Raw genomic sequence first — 19676 nt, 5'->3', positions numbered from 1 at the left:
CCAGTAGGTTTGATTTGGGGATGTTGGAGTTTGACGTGGCAATCTTGCTTTAGTTGAGGACATCAAGGAAGAGGTAAGGTCAGTAGGTTATGTCTTGAATTGGATTGTTTTTTTTATCAGTGTGTTTCCTTCTTGATTGTTAAGTGTAAGTGGATTTCCATCCACTCACCTTGTTCCAGCAGCAAACACACTCCTTGATTGTGGATCAATCACGGCTGTGAATTGAGGTAAGGGTAGAAATTTGATACGTTTTGTAGTTAGATGTTTATGTGTTAAGGGAATTAGGTTTGGATTTAATCAAATGGGTTGATTGGGGATTTAGTTCCTAACCCTAATTAACTATTAGATTTAAAAAGGTAAATTGAGGATATGTGATTAGGGTTTTACCCTAAATTAGTCCTAGGGATTTTATTTAGCTGTTCTTATGAAGTTAGCAAAATAAAATATTTGTATATTGTTTGGCGCAGGATTCTGATTCGAGACGGGTGTCTCGACTTTGGATTTGACTAGATTGGACTTTACGATTGGAGGCGGGTACTTTTGACTTTATGTCTTTGATATGCATAGTAGTGAATTTAACAAATAGCAACAATTATGTTTCTTAATTGTTTTGGTTAGTCACTACCCGATACCTGTTACATGTTTAATTGATTGCTTGTTTTGCATCTCATGTTATTGCTTACCTGATTATACATGATTAGGGGTAGTGATATAACCATACTTCACCATGTTCAGGACCTTGGTGTGATACCTTTTCTGATCTGTGTACCCTTGATATGATTTATTGACTATGGTGCACATCATATATGTATATAGATTGGTTCAGTATATTAACATGCTTAGTGTCATGCACCATTCGTATGATTGCATGCTGTGTGATAGATTGCTCCATTATTGTCGAGCACATCACCAGTTTCATCACTGTTCGGTGCTCCGTTGTTAACGCTCATGGGTAGTGTGACGCAGCGTAGTAGCACGTCAGTTTGCTCGTTCGGTGCTCCGTTGGTCCGCTCATGGGTAGTGTGATTGCAGCGTAGTAGCACGTCGAGATCCCTTCCCGTCATTGTGTACCGGGAGATGAGAGCATTCCGCTCCCCCATTTATGATTTGGGGTAGGAGTATGTGTGTACTCCGATAGCATCCCGTCCACTCGGTCACTCATCAAGAGTAGTGATGCAGAGTGCACGGTTGTCACAGCCCTACCCACTCGGTCCCACTATTGGGTGTGAGATGGCTGACTGGCGTCAGGGGTGACCATGACTGCATTGGCATCATACACATTGATGCATTTATTTCTTGTGATTGTGTTTGCTGCATTTATTTGCTGCATATTGGTTGGATGCCCATGCTTGACATGCATACAGGATTATGACACCCTCGGTCTGACGACCCTATTACCCTTGTACCAGGTCCTGGTTAGTACAGTATTCTCCTGTTCATTTCAGATGGCATTTACCTTTATTACGTCAGGAGACTGTATGCATGATTAGTGCTAGATGTTACTTCCTTACTATGTATATCAGTTGTTACCCACTGAGCATTGGACTCACCCCCGCCTCCATTATTATTTTCAGGTTGATGCTGTCAGGAGAGAGTTCCAGTCGCTAGTCCCCTGCAGACCACGAGGGCTTATTGACCTTTTGGTTTTCTTCTTTACTAGACTATGTTTCGAACTTGTTATGTTTTGGATACTTTGGATCTTGTATGGATTGTTTACTTGTGGATGACTTTTATTTGGATTTTCTTTTACTACATGCCTGCCTAGATGGCAGAAGAGGTAAGTTGGTTTTATCGTCGGTTTTGAGCTTTATGAGTGTAGTTGAGTAGGGTTATTTTCGAGTCATCGTACTACTATTCAGTTTGATTGTTATTAAACTGCGTGGTTGTGTCAGCCAGAGGCTGAAATTTATATAAACTGCGTGGTTGTCTGTGTTGTTGTATTTTTATTATTGCTATTATTCCAGCCGTATGTGGCTGAGATATATGGTGATGTAGAAAGTTTCAGATTGTCCGCCGTACAGGGGAGATGCTGCCGAAATTTCTTCGGACAGGGACTCCTCCGGGGCGTGACAATTTAGTGGTATCAGAACTTAAGTTTTACGATCTTTGTTTTCGTATTTTGGATATTTGTGATAACCTGATACCAATTGATATGGTATCAGAGCGTCAAAGTTTGGCGATACTTGTTTGATTTCCGTGTGTTGGATTTTCGAGATTTATTGGTATCAGAGTGTAATACCCACGAATTTCTTAAGCTAAGTATGTGAAGATTTAAGATAGAACCAAAAATATATAAAAGAAAAGGAATTGGTCAAGGATTGAACCTTGAACCTTTTTAAGCTAGGGATTATGGAATTACCACTAGACCATCATAATTTATTGTTAAAGGAGGAATGGAAATTCTAGATAAAGTTAAGAGCATGATAAAAAGAAGGAAGCAAGAAAAATTCAATTAGTTTTCTTTCTCCTTCTCTTGATTAAGAAGAAAACAAGAAAAAGACAAATTGTCTTCTTCTCCTTCCTTCTCCTTTAATTTTCGTGGGTTGATGAGATGAGGGATTTGGAGAGCAAAGGGGGATGGATGAAGACATTTTTCATCATTAAGAGAATAAGGGATGAGTTAAGAAGAAGGGAAGGCAAAGTTTCTTTTTGCTTCTTACTCCCACCTAGCATAAGAGGAAAAACAAAGAAGGGATTTGATTTTTCTTCCCTTTCCTCACCATTGTCGTGACCTAGAGCCTCCCCTCTCCCCTTTCCAAAAATCCAACTAAGGTTTTCTCCCTAAGAAAACCAAACCACAAGAAGGGGTCCTCAAGATCTATCTCTCACAAGCAAGAGAAGCAAAAGGGAGCACTAGAAGGAGAAGCTCTCTTCTTCCTCTTCACAAAGGGTATCTTCTCTTAGGGAAAAGACCAAGCAAGAGGATGTGAGTATCCCCTCACCTGTGGTACAAGTTGTTATATGATTTTGTTCGAGTGTAGATGGATTAACAACCTAGGGTTTCTTTTGGAAACTTTCGGCCATGACACCTTGTAAGGCCTATGGAAGCTCAAAACCAAAACCAACATGCTTAAGGTTTTTCTCATGATATGCTATGAATATGACCTTGATATTTCATGCTTGTATGTGGCTTGGAGTTAGGTAATACCCCACCTTAGGGTTCAGTCATGAAGAGACTTAAAAATCTAGAGAAGCTCAACTTAAAGACTATCATGCTTATGATCTCTTCTATGACATGATATGAATATTTTCTTGTCGTTTCATGCTTGTATGTTGCTTGGAATTTGTAGAACCTCACCTTAGGGTTTCGGCCATGAAAGGAATAAAAACCCTAGAAGAAGCTCAACTCAAAAAAAAAAAAAAAAAAAAAAACCAACATGCTTATGAACTTCCCCATAATATGTTATGAATGTTCCCTTGATGTTTTATACTTGTATGTTGCTTGGAACTAGTAGAACCTTACCTTAGGGTTTCGGCCATGAAGGGATTAAATACCTTAGGGAGGCTCAACCTCAAATCTAGCTTGCTTATGATTTACCTTATGATAGGATATGGAGATAACTTGATGCACTTGTGATTTCATGTTGCTTAGGGTTAGGTTTTCACATGGTGAACTTTCGGCCAAAATGAAATGTAGAGCTTAGGCAAGCCTAAATTCAACCCTAACATGTTTATGTTCTTCTCCATGATATGCTATGAAATTTATAGGGTATTCACATGCTTGTATTTGGTTGAAAAAAAAAAACTTAGAGTCACATTGATGGCATTCGGCCACCTATGATTTGTGGACTTAGGAAGCTTGAAACTTAAACTCAATATGCTCATGTAGTTGCCTATGATAAATGCATGGAAATTGTTTAGGGTTCACATGTTTACATGCTATTTGTAACCAAATTTTGGACCTTGTATGTTTCGGCCAATGTGGATTTCTAAACCTAGGAAGCATAGAACCTAAATCAAACATGCTTATGATGTTCTTTATGATAAATGTTATGGAAATGAATTAGGGTTTATATGCTTGTATGATTTCATGCAACCTAAGTGAGCCTATGCATGTTTCGGCCACCCTTAGTTGGTTGAGGATTGAGACCAAATTATGACTCATTATGTGCTTCACCTTGCAATGATATGAATTAGGAGAAGTTAACTCGTGATCCATGCATGATTATGTTTTCTTTTTCTTCCATGATATATTATATATGCTCGTTTAAGTATACTTATGAACCATGCATGAGAATGATACCTATGTTGGCTATGTGCCCAATTGTGATGGCTACGTGCCCAAATATGATGGCTATGTGCCCAAGACGAGTATGATGGCTATGTGCCCAAGTATGCATGGCTATGTGCCCATTTATGCATACCTTATGAATGGCATGAACATGATATGCTATGAATGACATGAATGTGATATGCTATGAATGACATGAACATGATATGCTATGAATGACATGGACATGATATGCTATGAATGACATGAATATGATACGCTATGAATGACATAAATATGTTATGCAATGATAAAGATATGATATGACATGTATTTTACTTTGAATGGCTTGTACCAAAAGGGTGGGCTCCTTATGCGCCCCTAGGTCGAATTACGGGCCTAGTAAAGGGTGGGCTCCTTACGTGCCCCTAGGTCGAGCTACGGGCCTAGTTTCCTTGTAGGTTCAAGACTAGCTACCTTGGGTCTACTTAGGATGCGCGCATTTATGTATGTATATGGTTCTAAGCCGGGCCCCTCTCATGTTGAGATTATTTTTAAGTACTATATGATATTATTTTAAGACATTTCACACATGACATAAATCATGTTTTGAAAGGCATATAGCACATGACATTACCCATGTTTTAAAGGACATCTTGCATCCATGCTTACGATATGATATGAAATAATGCTTACAGTTATGCTATGATATGATGCCTTGATGTTATGAAAATAAATGTCATGATACTTTCACTTATGCTATGATATGATTCATGCCATGATATGATGTTTACTTATGCTATGATATGATCTATGACATGCTATGATGTTCACTTATGCTATGATATGATCTATGCCATGCTATGATGTTCACTTATGCTATGATATGATTCATGCCATGATATGATGATTACTTATGCCATGATATGATTTATGCCATGATATGATGTTACTTATACTATGATAAGATTTATGCCATGATATGTTGTTTACTTTATGTTACGATATTATTAAAAATTATGCCATGATATGATGTGTTTTTAATTATATGATGATATGAGCGTCATTTATTCTACGATGTATGATATGATGATTTTACATGATATGTTGGCTTTTGTGAGTAGGAAAGGATCTCACTAAGCCTTGAGTGCTTACAGATACTTTTCCTTGTACCACAGATAAAGGTAAAGGATGGATAAACTAGAGGAGCAGCAGGAAGGGGCAAGAGATGTGTGATGGTGACTTGGCTAAAGAAATAAAATGACCTGCTTAAGTGAACTTATGAATAATATGTTATTTTATGTTGATGTCTTACATGATTCCCTATGCATGTGTTAGAAATGAATAATATGACTTTTTAAGTTGAACCATGCTATTTCATACTCATATGCTTAGTATGATTTTAGAAAAAAAAAAAAGAATATGCTTCCGCTGTATGTATGTATATGTATGCTAAGTCAAAGTGAGTAACCCCGCCCCCCACTAGCAGGAGGAGGGGGCGGGCGTTACACAGAGAGGGTGTGATACCTGCTTTTAGTATTCTGGATATATGTGCTAACCCTAGTTTGCGAGTCAAACTGGGTAGTTATTTTTGGTTGCACGGGTTTTCCATTTCGTATATGTTTTGGACTTTCGTTTCGGATTTATATGGATTTCCGGTGATTTTCTCGTACGAAATTCCGAGATCAATTTGGGGACTGGACAGCGACAGAACATCTCCAGACAACAATTAGGTATGAAATTATTTTGGTAATTGTTGATACTTGTAGTAATATCTGTGATATAATTTAACAGATATGAGGAGATCTACACATATTGCTGCGAGACGTGGTGCTGGACGACCACGTACGAGGACCTCGGGATCTCTGGATATGCCAGAGATGCCTACTGTTGATGAGCCTGTCAGTCAGGAACAGACTCAGGGTACTGCGGGCGCGTCGGGCTCTCAGACCCCGATGGCTCCTTTAGAAGTACCTACTTCGGCTGCACCGACGGTATCCACTCCTACGTTATTTACGGTACCATCAAGGGTACCATTGGCATACCCGACACCTGCTCCAGCGCAGCCTACGGCGTACCCGGCACCACCGCCACCTGGACCCACCGTGTATCCGGCACCAGCAGCACCTGTGCCCCTAGTACATACAGTGTACCCAGCAGCACCTACATCAGGGATATCGGCTGCTCCACATCCGGTACCATTACCTACTGTACCTCCAGTCGCGGCCACCTATGTTCACCCTACAGTGCCACCGATGGCATATGCTCCAGTTTACCCAGCAGCACCGGGAGTACCTCCTCCGGTTTATGCAGCGGTACCACCTGTAGCACCAGCTCCAGTGGTTCCGCCAGTCCCGACAACCGCTCCGACACACCTCACTTACATTGTTGCGGCACGAGCCAGGATTCCAGCGTTGGCAGAGTCGATGAAGAGTCGATTTACACTCTTCCGAGGAGACCGTGATCCGAGTGTGGCCCTGTCTTGGATTGAGACTATGGAGCGGACCTTCTTCTATATGGCTTGCTCCGAGTGGGAGAAAGCAGAGCTGGCTGCTTTTCATTTACGGGACGCGGCTGACACCTGGTGGATTACTCAGCGTTCCATCATCGGTGAGCAGAACATCACGTGGGCCAGATTCAGAGAGGCTTTTGAGAGTCGTTTCTTTTCATGAGTTTATCAGATGGCTCGCCGGCAGGATTTTCTGAGTTTGCGACAGAACAACCGGTCGGTGACAGAGTATAATACAGAGTTTGACAGATTGGCCAGATTTTGTCCAGAGCTAGTTGTTGAGGACAGTTCACGTATGCAGCAGTTCATTCAGGGGCTGGATGGACATTTGCAACTAAGACTTGCCGGTCTTGGTATCACATCTTATGCAGAGATGTTGGACAGAGCCCTCATTATTGAGTCAGCTCAGCAGAGAGTTTTTCCGGATAGGAAAAGAAAATAGCCGAGTCAGACATCTGGACAGATCCAGTAGTCACAGGCTACACCACAGCAGAGCAGGCGCAGTCGGTTAGATCAGGGTACTTCTGGGGTATCTCGTAGGTCTCATAAATTAGGGTAGTCTTCTTCAGGACGTTTCCGGTCTCCACAGCAGAACCGGAAACAACCCGCCAGCGACATTCGGTGTTTCAGATGTGGGTCCAGAGATCACATCACCACAGCCTGTAGTATGGGACAGTAAGTTTGCTTTTATTGCAAACTGTCTGGGCACCAGAGTCGAGATTTTCAGCTGAAGGCTCAGCATACTTCTTCCAGAGTTACTGCTCAGGGAAGACAGCACAGTCAGGCAGGGGCTCAACGAGGAGGGCGGAGATTTTCACCCTCACATCGCCAGCAGGGGACAGCTTCCCCTTCAGCAGCTGCATTTGGCATGCTTGGAGAGGAGTACCCCAGTACTCCTATAGTACCCCAGAGCTCCGTTCCGGGACCTCATTATCTGACACAAGGGCAGTATCAGTCGCAGCCCCAGCCACATGCTCAGTATCGGACGTAGTCTCAGCCATCGGTACAGTATCAGTCGTCACCCTTGCAGACTTCTCTGGCGCAGTATCCAGTACCACTTCAGTGGCAGGCTCCTGCCTAGACGCAGTAGTCGCAGGCAGCGTTACCACCTCTTGCTCCGCCAGAGACTTGGCGTATTCATGCGATGACTAGAGAGGATGCGCAGCGAGCCGACGGATCCGTTTTCCGCGGTATGATTTCTATTTATGCCTTATCTGCAGATATACTGATAGATACTGGTAGCTCGCATTCTTTTATATCTCGTACTTTTATGTGGGAGATTGGTAGATTACCCACTTGCAGACCCCAGCGATTGACTGTCTCTCTACCGTCTGGTGATACTTTAGGCATCACCCAAGAGGTCGCCCGTTAGATTTTGGCAACCTAATACTTACGGTGGATCTTTTAGTATTGGAAATGGTCGATTTTGATATTATACTTGGCATGGACTGTTTGTCAGCATATCATGCTACAGTTGATTGCCAGACGAGGGTGGTCACATTCAGGCCTCCGAACCAACCCTCGTGGGATTTCACTGGCATCAGAGACGACAGCATATCGATCATTTCGGTGATTCAGGCTCAGAAGCTGCTGTCACATGGCTGTCGGGGTTTTCTGTTATCTTTGATTAGTACTGAGGACAGCGGTAGTTCGCATCTCTCCGACGTTCCGGTAGTCCGAGAGTATCCGGATGTATTCCCATAGGAGTTACCAGGTTTGCCTCCCAGAAGGCAAGTCGAGTTCGCTATTGAGCTAATTCCGGGGACCGCACCGACATCGAAAGCTCCATATCGTTTGGCACCAAAAGAGTTGAACGAGCTGAAGGTTCAACTCCAGGAGCTTTTGGATAGGGTATTTATTCGCCCTAGTGTTTCTCCATGGGGTTCTCCGATATTATTTGTCAAGAAAAAGGACGGCACTATGAGGTTATGTATAGACTACAGACAGCTGAATGCAGTGACCGTCAGAAATAAATATCCTTTACCACGGATCAAGGATTTGTTTGATCAGCTCAGAGGTACATCAGTGTATTCTAAGGTTGATCTGCAATCCAGATATCATCAGCTAAGAGTCAGAGACTCAGATATTCAGAAGACAGCTTTTCGTACTAGATACGGTCATTATGAGTTTTTGGTAATGTCATTTGGGCTTACAAATGCTCCAGCGGTGTTTATGGACTTGATGAACCGCATCTTTCTAGAGTATCTGTATCAGTTTGTTAACGTTTTCATTGATGACATATTGGTCTACTCGCATTCCGAGGAGGAGCATGCACAGCATCTTCACATAGACTTGGAGACACTTAGACGACATCAGCTGTACGCGAAGTTCAGCAAGTGTGCATTCTGGCTATCCTCAGTCGGTTTTCTGGGACATGTGGTCTCTAGCAGAGGTATTTCAGTAGACCCTCAGAAGATCGAGGCTGTCACCAGTTGGGAGCAGCCGAAATCAGTTCAGGAGATCCGCAGTTTTCTGGGACTAGCAGGATATTACCGACGTTTTGTCGAGGGTTTCTCGCGTATTGCTATGCCGCTGACACGTCTTACCAGGAAAGGCGTGAAGTTCACGTGGTCCGAGGATTGCGAGACCAGCTTTCAAGAGCTGAAGCGGAGATTAGTGTCGGCTCCAGTTTTGGTTTTACCTTTTGGAGAAGATGGATTTGTACTCTACACCGACGCGTCTCTTCAGGGTTTGGGAGCTGTTCTGATGCAGCACGGTAGAGTAGTCTCTTATGCTTTTCGACAGTTGAAGGAGCATGAGAAGAACTACCCAGTTCATGATCTGGAGTTAGCTGCCATCATCTTTGCTCTGAAGCTTTGGCGGCATCATTTATACGGTATTACATTTGAGATTCTCACTGATCATAAGAGTCTCAAATATATTTTCACTTAGAAGGAGCTTAATCTCCGACAGAGGAGATGGATGGAGTTCCTGAAGGACTACGATTGTACCATTAGCTACCACCCGGGGAAAGCCAATGTGGTTGCAGATGCACTCAGCAGGAAGTCTAGAGGGACTTTGGCTTGCCACCGAGTTTCAATTACAGACTTGGTTCAGGGTTTCTCCAAGTTAGACCTTGAGGAGCAGGGACATACAGAGCAGAGTATACTTGTTACCATGGTTGCTCAATCGTCGATCAGGACGAGGATCCGAGAGGCCCAGGCTGGTAATCAGCATTTGCAGTTCATTAGCAGTCAGATAGCTTCCGGGCAGCAGACCGAGTTTACACGAGACGAGGAGGGTATTATATACTTCCGAGGCAGATTATGCGTATCTCAGTCTCATCCGGTCTTACAGGAGCTACTTCAGGAGGCTCATCGTTCTCGATTTGCGATCTATCCAGGCGAGACCCGCATGTATCGAGATTTGAGACGTTCCTACTGGTGGAACGGTATGAAGAAAGACATCGCGGATTTCGTAGCTAGATGTCTTGTTTGTCAGCAGGTGAAGGCTGAGCACCAGAGACCTGCAGGATTACTTCAGCGGATTCCTATTCCTGAGTGGAAGTGGGATCACATTACCATGGACTTTGTGGTGGGTTTGCCGAGGACACGACGAGGCCATGACGCGATTTGGGTAATCGTTGATCGATTAACCAAATCCGCACACTTCTTAGCGATCCGGAGGACTGATTCCCTGGATCGATTGGCAGATCTATATTGCCGGGAGATCATCAGATTACATGGTGTTCCTTTGACTATCATTTCAGATAGAGACCCCCGGTTCACGTCTCGTTTCTGGCAGAGTCTGCAGCAGGCCTTGGGCACGAAGCTCCGATTTAGTACAGCTTTCCATCCGCAGACAGATGGGCAGTCAGAGCGGACCATTCAGACTTTAGAGGATCTGCTAAGGTCATGTGTTATGGATTTCGGAGGTAGTTGGGAGGACCATCTGCCATTGGTAGAGTTCGCCTACAACAACAGCTTTCATTCGGCTATCCAGATGGCACCATTTGAAGCGTTGTATGGTAGGCCTTGTCAGACACCCACCCTCTGGGATGAGGTTGGAGAGGCCCAGCTGTTGGAACCTCATAGAGCTCAGTAGAAGGCAGAGTTGGTCCATATTATCAGACGGAGGATGTCAGAGGCGCAGGACCGCCAGAAGAGTTATGCTGATCGGAGACGCAGACCTTTGGAGTTCTCTATTGGAGATCATGTTTTTCTATGAGTTTCACCCACGAAAGGGGTGAAGAGATTTGGCCTCAGAGGTAAGCTAGCTCCGCGGTACATTGGCCCTTTCGAGATCTTGGAGAGGATCGGAGCGGTAGCTTACCGGCTAGCGCTACCACCGTCCTTGGCAGGCGTCCATGATGTATTTCATGTATATATGCTGAGGAGATACGTACCTGACCCGACGCATGTGCTGATAGATGTCTCAGTTCCAGTTCAGCCTGACGTCACTTATGAGGAGGTTCCGGTACGGATTCTTGACCGGAAGGAGCGTCAGTTGCGGAACAAGACTATCGGACTGGTTAAAGTCGGATGGCAGCATCATTCGGATGAGGAGGCTACTTGGGAGCTCGAGGATACTATCCGAGCTCGATATCCCCATCTTTTCACTTGAGGTATGTGATTTAATTTTACCGTTCAGCATTTATACTTTATATCTGTTGTTAGTACTTGCTAATGGTAGATAATGAAATTTGAGTACTAAATTTTTATTAGTGGGGGAGAATATAAAATACCGAAGATAGACGAATATTAATAAGGGAATTTTCTGGAATTTTCTGGAATTTTTGGAAATTTTTCGGGAATTTTTTGGAGCTCGTACGGACGAGATAACGGGGATAAAAACAGGGCCCCGGAAAAGCTTGTTTAGGCTACTCCGCTTTAAAGAGGAAAAGTTTTTTTTTATTTTTTTTCTTTTCTTATTTATTTCCTCTCATCACTGTGCTTCCTCCCCCCGCGTGCCCGAGCCCCTCACGTGATTTCCCTTCTCCTCCGAGCCCTAACCGCCGAGCAGTTTTCCCTCGCCTCTCCTCCATTTCCTTCCCGAGTCGCCGCTCTTCCTCGCCTCACACCGAGACCCCCTTCCTCCTCCTTGTCCAAGCGATGGCGACGCGCGAGCACAGCCGAGCAGAGACCTTCCTTCTGCCCTAGCCGACTTCACTCTCCGCCGTGCCGATCTCCTCTCCTCCGCCGACGTCGAGCAGTGCCGGCCTTCTTTCCTCTTCCTCCTTCCCGAGTCGCCACAACCGCCGACACCGCACGAGCAGTGTCGATCAAGCCGACCCCTTGTGCCCTAATCACTGACGCCGACACCTTCCTCCTCTCCTATGCCCAATGCCGACGCTGTGAGAGTCATCACCGGCCGATTCTCTGTGCCAGCACCCGAGCCCTAGATTCACTCAGCGCCGCCTTTGCTCGTGCCCTAGTTTGGTTTTCACTGTCGTGCCCTAACTCCGGCCGTTGTAGTCACCAACTTTTGATTCTTGCTGTTATCATCGAAGAAGAGGTAATGAGAATAAATTTTTACTGGAATTTAATTATTAGTAGAGTTCCTTGTGATTTCTTGATCATTTCTTCTTGATCCGGTTGGTGGACACAACTTGATCAGGGCAGTAGGTTGTTACTTCTGGCCAGTAGGTTTGATTTGGGGCTGTTGGAATTTGCCGTGGCAATCTTGCTTTAGTTGAGGACATCAAGGAAGAGGTAAGGTCAGTAGGTTATGTCTTGAATTGGATTGTTTTGTTGATCAGTGTGTTTCCTTCTTGATTGTTAAGTGCAAGTGGATTTCCAGCCACTCACCTTGTTCCAGCAGCAAACACACTCCTTGATTGTGGATCAATCACGGCTGTGAATTGAGGTAAGGGTAGAAATTTGATACGTTTTGTAGTTAGATGTTTATGTGTTAAGGGAATTAGGTTTGGATTTTATCTAATGGGTTGATTAGGGATTTAGTTACTAACCCTAATTAACTATTAGATTTAAAAAGGTAAATTGAGGATATGTGATTAGGGTTTTACCCTAAATTAGTCCTAGGAATTTTATTTAGTTGTTCTTATGAAGTTAGCTAAATAAAATATTTGTATATTGTTTGGCACAGGATTCTGATTCGAGACGGGCGTCTCGACTTTGGATTTGACTAGATTGGACTTTACGATTGGAGGCGGGTACTTTTAACTTTATGTCTTTGATATGCATAGTAGTGAATTTAACAAATAGTAACAATTATGTTTCTTAATTGTTTCGGTTAGTCACTACCCGATTCCTGTTACATGTTTAATTGATTGCTTGTTTTGCATCTCATGTTATTGCTTACCTGATTATACATGATTAGGGGTAGTGATATAACCATGTTTCACCATGTTCAGGACCTAGGTATGATACCTTATCTGATCTGTGTACCCTTGATATGATTTATTGACTATGGTGCACATCATATATGTATATAGATTGGTTCAGTATATTACCATGCTTAGTGTCATGCACCATTCGCATGATTGCATGTTGTGTGATGGATTGCTCCATTATTATCGAGCACATCGCAGTTTCATCACTGTTCGGTGCTCCGTTGTTGACGCTCATGGATAGCGTGACGCAGCGTGGTAGCACGTCAGTTTGCTCGTTCGGTGCTCCGTTGGTCCGCTCATGGGTAGTGTGATTGCAGCGTGGTAGCACGTCGAGATCCCTTCCCGTCATTGTGTACCGGGAGATGAGAGCATTGCGCTCCCCCATTTATGATTTGGGGTAGGAGTATGTGTGTACTCCGACAGCATCCCGTCCACTCGGTCACTCATCAGGAGTAGTGATGCAGAGTGCACGGTTGTCACAACCCTACCCACTCGGTCCCACCATTGGGTGTGAGATGGCTGACTGGCGTCAGGGGTGACCTTGACTGCATTGGCATCATACACATTGATGCATTTATTTCTTGTGATTGTGTTTGCTGTATTTATTTGCTGCATATTGGTTGGATGCCCATGTTTGACATGCATACAGGAATATGACACCCTCGGTCTGACGACCCTGTTACCCTTGTACCAAGTCCTGGTTAGTACAGTATTCTCCTGTTCATTTCAGATTGCATTTAAGTTTATTACGTCAGGAGACTGTACGCATGATTAGTGCTAGATGTTACTTCCTTACTATGTATATCAGTTGTTACCCGCTGAGTGTTGGACTCACCCCCGCCTCCGTTATTATTTTCAGGTTGATGCTATCAGGAGAGAGTTCCAGTCGCTAGTCCCCTGTAGACCACGAGGGCTTATTGATCTTTTGGTTTTCTTCTTTACTAGACTATGTTTCGAACTTGTTATGTTTTGGATACTTTGGATCTTGTATGGATTGTTTACTTGTGGATGACTTTTATTTGGATTTGCTTTTACTACATGCCTACCTAGATGGCAGAAGAGGTAAGTTGGTTTTATCGTCGGTTTTGAGCTTTATGAGTGTAGTTGAGTAGGATTGTTTTCGAGTCATCGTACTACTATTCAGTTTGATTGTTATTAAACTGCGTGGTTGTGTCAGCCAGAGGCTGAAATTTATATAAACTGCGTGGTTATCTGTGCTGTTGTATTTTTATTATTGCTATTATTCCAGCCGCATGTGGCTGAGGTATATGGTGATATAGAAAGTTTCAGATTGTCCGCCGTACAGGGGAGATGCTGCCGAAATTTCTTCGGACAGGGACTCCTCCGGGGCGTGACAAACCCTCTTATATAGTGTAGGGCACGAGCCTAGCACGGGCCATTCCACAACCGTGTGGAATCCACACAGCCAGCTTCTTCTTGGCCATGGGTCAGGTGACACGATCGTGTGATTTCACACGGCCATGCTCTTCTTTTCCTTTGGACAAGTGGCACGGTCGTGTGGGATCACATGGTCGTGTTCTGCTCCTCTTTTGGTCAGGCCACACGGTTGTGGCCATCTTCTCCTCTATTGCTTTGACACAGTCGTGTGAGATCTACGGCCAGTGTCATTTGGTTTCATTTTCTCTCCGTATCATCTGTGAGTGTTTTTTTCACTCTAAAAGTGATTCGTGTCAACAGAAAAACACACAAAGATTAAATTTTCGATAAAAAAGAGTAATTATGTTGAAAATATGACAAGATGTGTAAAAATACATAAATCAAGCGTAAGTAAAGTACATGAATGTTTGTCAAAACATGTATAAAAGTGTATATAATCTACGCGCATTAGAGGAGAATTACACCAACAATCTCCGCAGATGGACAATTGCACTTACAATCTTCATACATTATCAAACATCAAGTCTCAAGCTTGAGTCAACTCAAGGTTAGTCAACCTGATCAACCTTGACCCAATAAAATTTCACCAACACCTCCCCCCCACCCCCCTCACATGCATAACGATCTTACAAGGATTGCACCCCCCCTCCATATTTGGAGACAAAATCCTTGCAAATATACTATAACTAAGGATCGAATCGTAAATATTTGAACAATAACTTAATACTCTTTTGTTGTACCATAATTTTAAGGACAACTTAAGCTTAATTAAAGCTTGATTTAAGCTTTGTTCAGTTAGATATTATTAGATCATTTAAAATTGTTAGATATTGTTTAGTTAGATTTAATATTTTAAATTTATTTGATTATTTTAAAAACTTCCTTATTTATTTATAAATTTGAAAAGAAGTTATGATAAATATCATATTCATAAATAATTCTCAATTTTTATTTATATATATTAATAAATTAAATACATATTGAAATTTATTTATTTAATTTAATGGATTAGTCAAACTGGTTCATTTAATTAAAATTTCATATTCTTTTTCTTTTACATTTTATTCTTTTTCCATAGCAAAATAAGGAACTGACTAGCATTCTCTCTTCCCTAAACTCTATTTCAACCCCTCTATTGAAGTTCCCTTCCTCTCAAATTGACAGCATAAGATAAAGATAAGTATATCATCAATGCCCAAACATTGACAATGTGACGTGAGGAACTCTTTCAATTTCTACCTGCCTCAAGGTGACATTTGCAACACTTTAGACTGCAGCAGAAGCACAACACTATTACAAAATGGCCGATACTGCTGTAACAAGCAAATATAACAGACCGCCGCTTATATATGGAGGGGTGGTGTATTCAATGCATAAACAAATTATGATAAGATTTCAAGCTATTAGATGCATTGATTAAGAGATGTATTATTCAGCTGGGTAACAGAACAGCTTGACAAAATTGAAGAAAACTAGTTTCTTAAAATTTAATACATCAACCGGGAGAGTTCCACAAGCTATCTACCTTTATCGCAAAACAACAGATTCTTTTTGCCCATATCAAATGAGCATGCAAAAAATGGGCCAATCATAATACCAGAATTAATGGCGTAGAGAAAGTACTCCCGTAGTGATCCTACACTTCCAGAGATCATTGTTCTCGCTAGTGAACTTCACTGTCAAACCCAACAGAAACATTATTCCAACAGAACGAGTCTGTGGCATGGCAGCTTATCTGGGTGGAGGGGGAATGGATTTGGCCATACCAACCCAGACAACAATACCCACTGCCAGAATTACCCAGCCGAGTATGTCATACTTCAGGTCACTGTCCTTCTTGGGCGTCTGCAATTTTGACAGAAGAATACTTAACATCCTTGCATAATCTCCAAGACATAAGTTACATCGAGCATGAGGCATAAAGAAATTATAGAATTGGTGTAGCTGGTTAAACACTGAAAAGGAGTAGAACACTTTATCTCACCTTTTCACATTATAATGGGTACGTAAATAACACTTGCCTTATCTTTGGGGGATTAGTAGAAAAACAAATTCAAGTAGGTATCAACAAAACAATGCATAACTTTAACCAAAAATAAGAGAATTTGACCATCGCATCCTTTGTTTATCTATGCAGAAAATAAGCAACTGATAGGAGTATTCTTCTTGGAGTTCAGTTTTGATACTAGTTATCCCACCACTCCGCATCCTCCCCAAGCTTTGGCGCCATTCTCATCAAAGACTCCTACCCCGTTGTTCATCTTGAATTGGGTTCCAATTGGATTTTCATGCCTTCGTGCTTCGTCATGCATCGTCAGTCTCACCATTTAAAAAAAGATATATTATTATTACCGTACTGTTGTAACTCTCACAGCAAAAAAATTATATCGACCAAGCAAAAACAATCAAAAACAAAAAGAGAAAAAAAAAATTGAGAACAAAAATAAAAGGAAAAAAAAGCAAAAAAATATTTGTGTTGTTCCCATTACATTGCCACGACAAACACTTGTAGCAAAACCATGAAGATCCTGTCGCTTTCATCTTGTCGATTACATACTCCCTCTAAGGCATGATCATCGCTAGCTCATCACAACGGCAATGACCATCGTGCACTGGCTTTCTCAATTCATGCATCGTCTTCCTCAATTTGTAGATCGTCTTCAATTGCAAACAATATACTGACACATGATCAAGAGCCAACAAAATTCCTAGAATGATTTAATTGCGCTTTCACATTTTAGTTTGCAAGAAAACGGTTGTCTCTTCTAAATTCAACAAAGAGCAAATTAAGTATCTCCATCCATTACTTCAGTTCAAGACTAATCAACTTCAACATAATGAATCTCGAATCATCTAGGTATAAACACAGTTCCTCTTCCAAAATTTAAATTTGATTTATTTAGTCGGTAATTTTAAATTGTTCACATTTAATTAGTTTTTTCTCACAAATTCATGCATAACATCATTTCATAAACATCTAATATCATCATATTTTTTCCAATTTAATTTAGACTTCATTCATTAAAAAAATATATATTTCCCTTTTAGTTTAATCATCATCCATAAAAAATATAATTCCTATTTAGTTTTGTTATCATCCATCAAATAAAATTTTTCCTACTTTATTTAATCATCATCCATCAAATAAAATATTTCCTATTTTGTTTAATCATCTTCCATCAAAAATAATATCATCAATTTAGTTACTCTACTTGCATGTTAGCATATCTCATTCTCTCACATTTCATTTTATTTATCACATTATTTTATTTTATAATGATCATTACACTTGTCCGTATTTGAATTAATTTATGAAAAAAATAACATATTTACCACTAAATATATGTGAGATTTAGATTTTAGGAATGTGCACTATGTGGACAGATACGGCAAATAAAATAGAACCTCCAAACGAATGTTAAAATTAAAAATGCTCGCTGCTGACATGGAGATCAGAGTCCAAGGAAGGTCAACTTAAGCAGCCTAGTCCCAAGATAGCACCCGAAAGCCTATCTGAGAAGCAAGATTAACCACCCCCTCTCTCATCCATACAATAGGACTACCAGGTAGCATTTACGCAGAATGGAAAGATGGGTTACCTTATTATGATGAGATGCCTCGTTACATGGACCAAAGGCAAAGGTGCTATACAAGGGGTCCCTTCTCCACGTGCAGAGTGGCTCTCTAATAATTTTCACAATTACTTGGATTTAGTCTCAAACTAACTTAAGCGTCAGAATGACTGCGCCGGGACTCATCCCTGGCCCATCTACTTACATTTCCTTCTCCCTTTGTCTTCTGTGACATGGTAGGCTAGCTCGAAAATTTGGACTTCCCCACTTCAAGGTCCCCTTGCGATCACCATGTAAGTCACCTCATCAGTCGTACATCTTCACTGATTTCAAACATAAATAAATTTGGCAACGTCTGTGAGAACTATATCTGATTCTAAAATGTGAATATGGAAGACAGGGGAAGACTCATAACCGTCACCTTAATGCAGGAGGATTTTGATCTACTGGTAGCCGCGAAGATGCAAGCGGTGTCGCAACAGCAACAGGCAATCAAGCTTCCTTTGTTAAATGCCCTTGCATTATCTATAACCAGGCCCCCCAAAGCAGACCGAAGGGTGCGGCCAGATCAGCCAATTGGCTCCCCCCCCCCCCTCCGCAACCACTAACCGATGTCCCTCCTGCTCCATAGCAACCGATAAGTTTCCCCTCCGCCCCACCACCCCCAATCGCATATCATCGGGCCTTGTTTCGAACGTCATTTGAAGATCCTATGCGTCCAGAACGACCATAGGGATCTTCCTCCGTAGATGCTCCCGCTCGGGATCCTAGAAAAAGAAAGGCCCCAATCGCTATTGGTTCCTCTGAACGGCTAGGTACACTTTCTCTGCAGAGATTTTGGAGCACAAACTACTGCGACATTTCCAGCCGCTCACCATAGAAGAGTACGGAGGTTCAACTAACCCAAAAGAACATCTGCTCAAATTTGAAAACGTTGTCATGTTGCACCAATACACTAACGGTGTTAAGTGTAGAGTGTTTTTGACGACACTCTTTAGTGTCGCTTAAAGATGGTTCAGTCGGCTCCCTACGGACTCCATCAGCAGCTTCAAAGATTTCAAGAAGGCATTTTTTTACCATTTTGCCAGTAGTCAAAAATACCACAAGAATATTTTGAGCTTGTTCTCCCTCATACAAAGGACCGAAAGAGGCATTAAGAGCTTATATCAAGCGATTTAATCAAGTCATCATGGATGTCTCCTCTGCCACTCCGGAGATTTTGGTGAGCGCCTTTTCTTAGGAATTTAATGATGGTGACTTCTTCCGCTCCTTGGTGAGGAAGCCTCCCAAAAACTTCAACAGCTTGTTAGGGAGGGCAGTTAAGTACATTAATGTGGAAGCGGTCCAAGTAGCCCGGAAGAAAGTAGTCACACCTATTCTAGCCTTTACTGTACAACGCAAGGCTCCCCTCCTCCCGTCCAGCACAAGGGACCCATGACAAACCATCACTATCAGTCCCAGGGACCGAATATGATTCAGCATGTGGAGGTTATTTAGACGTCATTCACTGAACCTCGTCAATGGGTCCCCTCCTTCTGTACTTACCACTGGTCAGGGACTCATAATACCCAAGACTGCTACCCGTATAACCAAGAGATGAGCCAAGCGACTGACCAAGGATTCCAACACCAATAGCTAACTCAAAATAATAGACGTAATCAGTGGCCGAGTGAACCTCCGGGGAGGGGACCCACC

General features: G+C 42.3%; 1 protein-coding gene across 2 annotated transcripts in view; it reads right to left on the bottom strand.

Annotated features, from left to right (window-relative positions):
- Positions 1–15791: 15791 nt before the first annotated feature.
- LOC121967660 (mitochondrial import receptor subunit TOM20-like) overlaps positions 15792–19676 on the bottom strand; it is a 45839-nt gene continuing 41954 nt past the window's right edge. The window contains exon 6 of one of the 2 annotated variants that reach the window (XM_042518018.1): positions 15792–16254. In XM_042518018.1, coding sequence (XP_042373952.1) covers positions 16141–16254 — 114 coding nt within the window. In that variant the 3' untranslated portion in view covers positions 15792–16140. Of the gene's footprint in view, positions 16255–16302; positions 16729–19676 lie in introns of those variants that run through there. The other variant, XM_042518025.1, reaches the window with a different exon arrangement.

This window comes from Zingiber officinale, chromosome 1B, assembly GCF_018446385.1.
Source record: "Zingiber officinale cultivar Zhangliang chromosome 1B, Zo_v1.1, whole genome shotgun sequence".
Taxonomy (NCBI): domain Eukaryota; kingdom Viridiplantae; phylum Streptophyta; class Magnoliopsida; order Zingiberales; family Zingiberaceae; genus Zingiber; species Zingiber officinale.
This window is presented reverse-complemented; position numbering and strand designations above follow the sequence as displayed.